The 10243-nt window shown below is 63.9% G+C and overlaps 1 protein-coding gene across 6 annotated transcripts; it reads left to right on the forward strand.

Annotated features, from left to right (window-relative positions):
- The first annotated feature begins 156 nt into the window (after positions 1-156).
- On the forward strand, positions 157-8498 carry GLI4 (GLI family zinc finger 4). Of its 6 annotated transcripts, none has more exons than XM_070481779.1 (6): positions 157-1053; positions 1579-1672; positions 2630-2781; positions 5699-5861; positions 6376-6492; positions 7417-8498. In XM_070481779.1, the coding sequence occupies exons 1-6, from the start codon at positions 349-351 to the stop codon at positions 8346-8348; spliced, it is 2163 nt and encodes a 720-aa protein (XP_070337880.1). In that variant the 5' UTR covers positions 157-348; the 3' UTR covers positions 8349-8498. The 6 variants fall into 6 exon arrangements, with proteins under 6 accessions (XP_070337880.1, XP_044636961.2, XP_014713669.1 ...); XM_044781026.2 differs by having other exon boundaries at positions 334-1053; positions 1579-1666; XM_014858182.3 differs by lacking the exon at positions 5699-5861 and having other exon boundaries at positions 741-1053; positions 1579-1666.
- Positions 8499-10243: the final 1745 nt, after the last annotated feature.

Genomic DNA, 10243 nt, shown 5'->3' on the forward strand with positions numbered 1-10243 from the left:
GCAAGCACCCCTACTGGACTGGTGCGTGAAATCCTCCCCCCGCTGTTTGTTTTTCCCAACAAGACGGAGAGACGCTTAATTTTCTCTTTTTCGGGTTGTAAGAACAGGGTTGAGAGATGCTGGATGAACATCAGGAAATTCAGGAAGAAGAATTCCATGCAAAGGTTTTGGGAATATCTGTGACACTCGTCAGGCCCCAGATTTTAGGAAGACGTTTAGATGGCCAGTTTAGACGGGTAATCGAGACACCCCAGAAAAGGGAGAAAAGGAAGATCTCTTTCCAGCAAGTTCCCCAGCAAATGATGGCCGTCCGTAAGAAACATTCCGAAAAACACCATACTGAGAAGGATGTGGGCAAAATTTGCCCACCGATTTGACACCTACTGCCGACAGGACTCCAGGGGTAAAGCACCTGGCTGTGGCACCTTGTGTGTAAGATTTGGCTCTTACTCAGCAGCGAGGGTCCGCCCGACTGTACTGACAGGGAACCTAAGCCGTCCACACTGGAGCAGCCACGCGCAAGGGACGTCTCCAAGGCCTCTGCAGCCCGAGCGCCCACGGGTCTGGGGCCCCGCCCCAGCCCCGCCCCGTCGGCCTCAGGCCCCGCCCAGCCCCGTCCAGAAAGCTTCAGGCCCCGCCCACCCCGCCCGGGAGACCTCAGGCCCCACCCCCCTCGCCCCACCCCGTCGGCCTCAGGCCCCGCCCCTGTCCCGCCCCGTCAGCCTCAGGTTCCGCCCCGCGGGCCTCAGGCCCCGCCTCCCTCCAGGGCCCGCCCGAGGGCGCCGTCTGCTGAGAGCTCCGCCGGGTCCGGGCGGGGCCTGCGTCCTGCCTGCACATCGGACACTCTGGGGCGGCCGGTCCTCCCGGCGCCGCGCACACTGGGCCCCCAGCACCCTCGCTGCCGCCGAGCGTCTGACCGGCTGCCCTAGCAGCGTGGCCACCGAGGCGGCGGGCCTCCGGGCGCCCAGAGCGTTCCGGAAGTGTGTGTGGACGGGTGGGCGTGGCGGAGCGCACTTCCGGCCGGCGCGCGGGCTGCCACCTCCCGCTCTGAAGGTGAGTGGGCGCCGGCCGGGGACTGCAGTGGTGGCTGCGGGGTCGGTGGCTGCTTCTGCGCCCAGCCCGGCCTCGCCCCGCTCCCGCGCGTCGTTCCTGCGGGCCTGGCCCCACCCCGGCCGCCTTGACCTTGGCCCCAGGCCCGGCCTTGGGGGCTCATGGGGGCGCCCGTCGCCCCAGAGCGCAAAGGAGGCCTCCGCGGGGCCGGCCGCAGCGGGCGTGCTGGCCCCTGGCGATCGCGGCTGTCCGTTTACGGGGCGCCTCCCCACGCGCCCGGAACCACAGGGACGCGAGCCATAGTTATGCCCACTTTGTAGATGGGCAAGTGAGGCTCAGAGAGGTCCCTGGTCCGAGGTCCCGGGCCGGGGAGTGAGCGCCGTACCTCAGCCGGGCCAGGCTTGCTCCCTGCCGCCAAGCGCCCCGAGATCGGCCCTTTCCCGCGGGCCCAGGCTCCCAGCTGGGAAAAGAGGGGGCGGAGGAAGGTTTGCTCCTGGGCCGGTGGCATCTGTGTCCCCTCGCTTTCAGCCTGTTGCAGCAGCGTGGGTGTGGAACCTGCGGTCGGAGTTTGTGCTCGCGTCCTCGAGTGACCGTCGCCTCCGCTCAGCCAGCCAGGGTAGGGGTGAGCGTGCCCTTTCCCAGTAATTCCTCCACAGTTAGCCGAGTGACTAAAGATGTGGCTTGGGGGTTGAGGACGTACACTCAGATGTCACCACTGCAGCCCCACCCTGTGTCCACTCACCTGGCTGCCTGTGACCCTTCCCGGGGATGGGCACTAGAGGATTCCGACTAGCGGATGAGGTCTCCCCGGGGCACCCAGAAGGCCCAGGCACTGGTGAGGAGCCCTCTTGGGGCTGCCTCCCCACTTCCTTCAAGCAGGTGCCTTGCAGCCAGCGCTGAATGTGCATTAACTTTTGTTCTTCCCATGTCCTCTTTTTCAAGTAAGGAAGCCTATTTTATCACAGCTGGAGAGAAAAATTCTCACGTTGGACCAAGTCGTTCTTGCAAACCAAATTAAAGAAAAGTATCTTTGATCCCAAAGGATGCTCAGAGCACCAGGGGTGGGCCAGGGTGTGGTGGGTTACAGCCTGCGGTGTCTGAGGGCTGCATGGGGTCTGAGGAAGAGGGTTTTTCTCTCAGGAAACATCTCGTCAAGATTTACTCTAGAACATTTAAGCTCCAGCAGGCAAGGTCCAGCTTTCCGCCCTCCTCCAGGGCCAGCCGCCCCTAGCTCTGGTGTGGGAGGTTTTCCTGGGAGAACAAGCAAGCATGCTTTTCTCTGGGTGAGTCCATGGCTCAGGAGGACATTCCAGGCCATTGCTGGCACAAGAGCTTTGGTTCGGTTCCTGCAGGTGTGCTGGTGCTGTCCACGTGGTGGAATAAACAAACCAGAGACCCAAATCACCTCGCCCCCAGGCCCCACTCACCTCGCCCCCAGGCCCCAGTTACTTCTTGGCATCCTCATTCCTCTCACCCAGTGAAGGAATCTCCAGCTGGCCTGTGGTCAACAGCGGGCATTGCCCCCGCCCCCTCATCCCCCTCTGACCCCTTCATCCTGCCATGGTTTTCCTTTCCCTAGGTGTGCACACCTTCAGGCCTTGGGGAAGATGGCGGCCCCGGGGGACGGTCGGGAGTCCCCTCATGTCCCATCCCCTGTCAGTCTCGAGTCACCGGGGACACCTGGAGCCCACCACCACGAGGCACGGCTTCACCTCCACGGTCATCAACACGGTACTTACGCTGCTGCTGTGCTCCCGCCTCACTCCCTCCATCTCCCGACGGTGCCACCGACACCAACACTGACACCGGCCCTGCGGGCAGAAAACGAGGGAGCTCCCTGGTGCTAGGGCGCCTGCACCCTCAGGCTTGGGTCGGGACCGGGGCGGCAGTGGTTGAGGCTAAGGGCCGAGCCGCGTGAGCGAAGGCTCCCTAGGGGACAGTTCCGTGGGACTATCTTTCTTTGGTGGGGGGAGTCAGGGGTGAAAAGAAGAGCAGCCTCTGAGGCCAGGCCCTGCATGACAGGAGCAAGTCATCTCATCTCCGTCGCAGCCTTTGCTCCAAACCAGGAAGGCAGCGTCCGGAGTTCTGGGCAGGCTGGATTGGGTGGAGGCCCCCAGGGACCTGTAGGGTTGGAGCCCCTGGCCTTGTCCCACGCCCCTGGCAGAGTTGGGCTGTCGAGGCGTGGAAGTAGTGGACCAGTCAGGAGGATGTCCAAGCCCTGTGACACGTGGTGCCCCTGGGCTCTGGCTGCCCTGGTGCCACCGACACCAACACTGGCTGGGGGAGTCCCAGGGGTTCCATCCATGTCCCACATTCCACAGGAGGCCTGGTCTCACTCATCTCACAGCTAGAGACACAAATGAGCTGGTGACAGCCAGGACCAGGGCCCTGATGCAGTCTCTCCCACTCGGGGCGAGTCCCAGCAGCTTGCACCACTGTTCTGAAGAGTTGGCACTGAGCCCGGGCTGGGCCCACTCTGTGTCGAGGGTTCTTGCTCTTGGTGGGTCTTGGCATTGTGGTGAATGATGTATTGACAGCTGAGATTCATCGAGCAGCAGCTATGCTGTATACCACACTCTTTGCTGAGGGCTCTCTGTGGATTATCTTGACGTCCAGGGACAGCCCTCCCAGGTGGGCATTGACAAATGAGGACAGTGAGACTCAGAGAGGTCAAGGGGGTAGCATGAGGTCACACAGCTTGGCAATGTGGGATTCACCCCAGGTCAACCCAGGACCTGGATGGGAACTCCTAGCCATGCCCAGTGCTGTGCCCAGTTCCAGGAACCCTCCTGACCCCCTGTGTGTCCCTGTGGTGGGTCAGGCTAGGGCACGTGGGTAAGGAGCTGGGTGCTGCCTGAAAGGAGCCTAGAGCCCACCCAGCACATAAGCTGTGCAGGCTTTTGCTGGACCCGCTGCCTCTCCCTCCACGGTAGTTTCCAGGCCTTGCCCAGGGCTCCCAGCCTTGTGCACCCATGCTCTCCAACTGCTGTGTAGCCCAAGTTTTGAGGTCCACATTTCACATCCAGTCTCTCATGTCACCCTCACAGCAACTTAGCAAGGTAGGGCCTCCTGTCGCCATGTTTTTGATGGGGACACGGCAGCCCAGACATGAGCCAGGGGAAGCCAGCAGGACTCAGACCACATCAGTCTGACTCAAGCCCACGCCCTCCACCCCACATTGGGCCCCAGCAAGCTGTGGCTCCTCCTCTTGGGGAGGTGGGCCTGGGACGGGGAGGGGCTGCCCTGGAGGATATGCCAACCCAGCTAGTCCACCAGGATTACAGGGCTGCTGCCCAGGATGCAGGTCCCAGAGCCCATGTGGAGGGACTGCCCCTGACCTGATCTCTGCCAGCCATGGGCAGCAAGAGCCCAGAAGGCTGGGCTTGGGTCCCCTGAGCCACATCCAAGTGCCCTAAAGTACCTGGGGCTTTCCCCATGGGAGGGAGCGGGCTGCAGCCAGCAACTTCAGCCCTCACTGTGCCATACCAGACACAGAGGTGGGGGCACCTTGTCTGCAAGGAAAACAACCAGGGTTGACCCTAAAGAAGAGAGATGTGAGGCCACCGGGCAGGCCCTTTTGCCTGGTACCAGCCAGGCCATGGAGGGTAGGGCTGGGGGGTGTGGTTGAGGAGAGGTGGCCGAGGTGTGATGGAGCCCAGGGAGGTCCACAGGTGGCCAGAGGTAGGAGAGGGGCTGCATTCATTCCCTCCTCGGGAAGACAGGCCCACATGGAGAGCTGGGCCCAGCGTCCGGCTGTTGCCAAGGGTGGAGACCACCCCCCGCAGTCTCTCGAGCTCATTTCCTCTGTGGATTGGTTCCTCGGTGCTCCAGGATGCACAGATGCTTCTCAGGAAAGACCCCAGCGCTTCAGGGACCTGCCAAGGGCCCTCCAGCTGGTGAGGCCAGGACTTCTGGAGCCCCAGCCCCCTGATTCCCAGGCCAGAGTCAGGTGATGGGCCAGAAAGAGCATTCTGGGGCTCCACCCTGAGGAGCTGGGGTCCCTGCTGCCCACTCCAGGCCCGGCTTTCAGCAGTCTCCCAAATCCACCTCGCACATGTGGTCATTTCGAGAACCAGTTTCTAAACCTCTGCAGCTGGGCTCGGTGGTGGATGCCAGGGCTACGAGAGGGTCGGGAACACAGGGCGTCCTTAGAGGGTGAGCCCTTTGTTCTCTGGGAGGTGGGGGCAGGGTGGGCATGAAGCTGGGGTTGTGCAGCAAGCTCGAGGCCACCCCCAAGCCTCCGGCGCAGGAAGGTCAGGCAGGTGTGGTGCGGGCAGTGGGCAGAGCATGGTCCTCTCCTAGCACCCCCCTGCCCCTCCCAGAGACACACTTCTGGAGCCCAGGCTTCGCTGGACTGCCCAAGGGGCTCCTTGGGGACTGGTTTGACCCCAAGGCTGCACCCACCAGACCCAGTGCTTCCAGAGAGTTCTGGAAGGTTTAGTCACAAATCCTGCAACAGGAGGGGCAGTCTGTGAGCAGAACAAGTGCTGGAGGAGGGCTGTGCTGGGGCCTGCAGCCCGAGGCGCGTGGGAGCGCGTGGCCAGGGCAGCGCCACCCCAGCACTGGGGGCAGTCTCCAGATGGGGCCTGAGACTGACCTCGTGCCCACTGGCCGTGCCCCGCCCCAGCTAGCTCCTCCCTATGTCCAGGCCCAAGCATGCAATTCTGTGCCATTTGACAAACAAGGAAAGCTTCCAGCCAGGAGAGCACCCACTGCCCTCCCTCCAGAGGGCCAGCCCCAGCAGTGCAGCATCCCCCTGAGTCCGAGCCTGGTGCTTCGGCTGAAGTGGAACATGCCTGTCGCTGTTGCTGGTGAGGGCAGCCTTCCACATCCAGGCCTCGATGTGTCCCTGGGTAGGAAGCATCCAGCATGGGGGGACACAGCACTGAGCATGATGGAAGGGACTTCAGGACAGGACTACACGGGCAGGCCGTAGCAGGCGTCACCCTGTCCACCTGCCAGGCCCAGGGTCTTCTGAGATGGTGGTTGAGCAATGGGGGGGTCTTGAGGGTCGCAGCACAGAGAGGTCCGTGCTCCTAGGCCTGCCCCGTGCTGGGGAGGGGCTGGGAGAGCATTTGAAAGTCCCAAAGGTAGCTTTGTTTAGGACCCCAGCACATTCCAGCGCCACCAAGCTGCACCTTGGGGCCCCTCACTCAGGAAAGGGGTGTCACCTGGCTACACCCATCTCTTGAATGCCCCAGCCCTTCCTGGCTGTCAGCACTGGGAGCTCCAAGGAGTGGGCAGCATCCTGCAGGCAGCCAGGTGAGCCCTGGGCTGGATCCAAGAGGAGGGGGAGATGAGCCCCAACTCTACTGTCCCCCCCAGGGTCCCCCAGCTGCAGCCCCAAGGTGCGCTCTCAGCCACCACAGGAGGAGGAGCTGTCAGACCTGGATTTCCAAGATGTGGAGGAGGTCCAGATCGGCAGAGACGCCTGCTGGCCAGGTGAGTGAGCAGAACGCCATCTGGGGCAGCCCAGGAGCGCATATGCCTGTGGCTGCCGCATGCCTGGCTCTGGGCACCACCACTACCAGGACCCTGAGTGCTGCTTGTCCCTGGCTGTGAACTCACTTGTGTCCCCCACAGCCCCTCCCCCATTCAGTCCCAGTCTCATCACTGATACTTTCTGAGGCTCTGAGTGCAGCCCAGACCCTACAGCCACTTGCCTTTGGGGCTGCAACTCGGCACCACTGCCCCCCAGGCCAGCAGCCAAGGAGTCATCCTGGGCCCTGTTGTCCCCTGTATGCTGCCCTCGGCCTCGACTTGTCCCTTGACTTGAGCTCTAGTCCCCATCCCCTTCTTGGCACCACCTCACAGGGGCTGCACTAATCCAGGCCCTCAACCCCCATTGCTCCCCCAACCCTTGCCTCTCTCCCTCAGGAGAACCCCTGGGGATGCCCCCTTGGGGTCTCCACCTCATGTGTGGTCGGCACTGCGCCCTTCACCCCTCTCCTGGGATCTGGAAAGGTCTGAAGTCAGGTCCTGGGAAGTAGACCTTTCCTGCAGCAGTGACAGGAGGTCCCCGGGTGGGCAGGGGAGCTGCACCGAGAGGCACTTGCCACCTAGGCCTCAGCCAGTCCCTGGAGGAGCTCTGGAGGGGCGTGGGTCCTTGGAGAGGGGTGCAGCAGCAGCCTCCAGCAGCCCGCACCCTGGGGTCTAGGCAGCACCCTCTGGAGCAGGGGGGCTTGGCTGCTTCGCTCTGAATCTGAGTGTCAGGCCTTGTCCGCCCAGGTCTGCTCTGACCCTGGTCCCCAGCCACGTGGCACTCCCTGCTGGTTTTGTCACCTGGAATGGCAGAGTAGGGACCTCATGGAGGGACGGACTGGTGGGTGGGTGGGTGCTATCTGCTTCTCCCATTTCTCATTTCAGATTCTGAGTCGGAGCCCGAGCAGGCTCTGCCATCTCCCAACTCACATGATCCTGAAGATGAGGTGGACCGGGACCGGGGGGCACTGAGGACCCTGCTGAGGAGCCTTCCCCGTAGACCCACGTGTGGGGACAGCTTTGGGCAGGAGTCCAGCTTGGAGCGCCCAGCAGGTCAGCTGCCAGGGGCCATGCCCTGCTCCCGGGAGAGGGGCACCTGGCGCATGACGCTCATGTCACAGGGAGCCTCTGAGACCGAGGGGGGCCCCGAGCGGGCCGCCGAGCTGGGGGGCAGCTTTGGCCGGGGCTCGGCCCTTGGGGCCCGACAGGGCGGCCCACGGGGTGGGAAGCCTCACAGGTGTGAGGCCTGCGGCAAGAGCTTCAAGTACAACTCCCTGCTGCTGAAGCACCAGCGCATCCACACGGGCGAGAAGCCCTACGCCTGCCACGAGTGTGGCAAGCGCTTCCGCGGCTGGTCGGGCTTCATCCAGCACCACCGCATCCACACCGGCGAGAAGCCCTACGAGTGCGGCCAGTGCGGGCGCGCCTTCAGCCACAGCTCGCACTTCACGCAGCACCTGCGCATCCACAATGGCGAGAAGCCCTACAAGTGCGGCGAGTGCGGCCAGGCCTTCAGCCAGAGCTCCAACCTGGTGCGGCACCAGCGGCTGCACACCGGCGAGAAGCCCTACGCCTGCAGCCAGTGCGGCAAGGCCTTCATCTGGAGCTCCGTGCTCATCGAGCACCAGCGCATCCACACAGGCGAGAAGCCCTATGAGTGCCCCGACTGCGGCAAGGCCTTCCGCGGCCGCTCCCACTTCTTCCGGCATCTGCGGACCCACACGGGCGAGAAGCCCTTTGCCTGCGGTGCCTGCGGCAAGGCCTTTGGCCAGAGCTCCCAGCTCATCCAGCACCAGAGGGTCCACTACCGGGAGTAGCAGGCCCAGGAGGCTGTGGTTGAGCCGGGAGGGGGCATGGACGCGGCCTGGGATCGAGGGGGTTCTAGAGGGAGGGCTCCTGCCTTCTCACCCTTCCTGCTGGCCCCGCATGCCAAGGGTCCTGAATAAATTCTTTTTAATTGCTGGAAATGGGAGCCACTCCTGCCTGGGCAAGGCCATGGGCTGCTTCCCATCCCTAAGGGCCTGTGTCAGGAGAAGAACGCCTGGCCTAACCCAGCGCCCTATTTAGTCTCCTGGCCTCGTGCGTGGTCAGTCCGAGCTCCCTGGGGCCTGAGGCCTAGGGGCGTCCTGACTTGCCTGGAGCCATAGCCAGGACGTGGTCAGGTGCCCCAAGATGGGTATTTCCAGATGCAGAGAGGCACACGGGAGGACAGGGCTGGCCCAGGCTGCCCCCTCTCGCCCTGGGCGTGGGATCTCTGGTAATGGGCTCCCTCACCTACCTGGGAGAGTGCCTGCAGCAGGATCTCCGTGTGGCAAGCCCCCAGATCCACCCGGTGTGCCTGCTCACCCTGTCTCTGCACTTAGTGTAGGCTGCCTGTGGGAAGGGGCCCCTGACCATTGCCACTGCCCCTATGCCCACTGGCCCTCATAGCTGCCTCCAGCCCTGGGAAGGTGGGAGCTGGGTGTTCACCTCTTGACGTGTGGGCCGCTACAGCCGCAGCTGGGTCACGGCTTTGGCGATCTTCAGATCTACCGGGGCTGTCCTGTAGCCCTGGGACTGCCAGGCCCTATGGTCCAGGCAAGAGCTTAGCTGGGTGTCAACAGGCATTCGCGTGCTCCCTGCCTGGCCCCTCCCCAGGCTGCAACTCCGAGAGCATCGCCGCCCCTCCTCCAGTTCCTCCGCTTGCGGCTGAGACCGGGTCCAGAGGGCCGGTGGTCGGGCTGCCTCGCCTCCCCAGGCCACACTCCCAGGGCCCCATGGCCACCAAGCCCTGTGGACTCCCGGCCCTGTGCCCCGACTCGGGGGGAAAGCCACTCCAGGGGAGAGGGCTGAAGGTGAGGCTGTCTCTAGCCATCAGCTTCAGGAGTCAAGGCTCCTCCTCGAGTTGCTCTGTTGCGCCCTGGAATTCAGTCCTCTCGGCCTGAAAGACTAGGGAACTCCACCTTCTGCCTGCTCCTTTCTCCCCGTGATACCGCGCGGGTAACGAAGCTTGGGCCCTTCGCGGAGCGGCGGGGTCAGCCTGTGCTTCCAGAGTGTCGTTCTGCAGCCTTAGTGCCGAGGCTGGACCCAGATGCCCGCTCCGCGACCGGACCTAGCAAGCGGCCACTGAAAGCAGAGTCCGGCGGTCCTCCACGCTGCCCTAGACTGTCCGGGAAGTGGCCCACGAGCGCCAGGGCCAGGCGCACCTGCGGCCAGCGAGCGAGGACCCGACCGGGGCTAAGGGGCGGGGCCTGCCTGGAGCAGGGCGGGGCCGACTGCAGCCGGGGAGGGGCCTGGAAGAAGTGGGCGGGGCCGACTGTAGCCCCGGCGGGTCCGGGTCTGGTGCCCCTCTGCCGAGCCGCCGGCCTGCGCACCCCGAAGGACCCCAGAGGAGGGGGCGTGGAAGAGGCCGCCCATGGCTGCGCCTCCTCGGCCTGCGTGTAAACTCAGCAAGGTCGCTGTGTCTTCCCTTGTCCAGCAGGGCCCGCTGAGATGGACTGACTGGCATCCGCGTTTCCACCAGTGTCTCTTCCCCAAGTTCGGGGCCCGGGGCTGGTTCTCGAGCGTCCCATCTGACCCCTCAGCGCTTCCCGGGAACGGAGCGCTGGGCAGGACCCGGACTCCTCAGGGGTGCCCGCCCGCGATTATCAGCGTCGTTGAAGTGCACCTCCTCCATCTCGGTCCCTGGCCGCTCCCGGGACCGCGGGCGGCCGCGCGCCTTTCCCGAGCTCCT

The sequence above is a fragment of the Equus asinus genome, chromosome 12 (assembly GCF_041296235.1).
Source record: "Equus asinus isolate D_3611 breed Donkey chromosome 12, EquAss-T2T_v2, whole genome shotgun sequence".
Classification (NCBI taxonomy): Eukaryota; Metazoa; Chordata; class Mammalia; order Perissodactyla; family Equidae; genus Equus; species Equus asinus.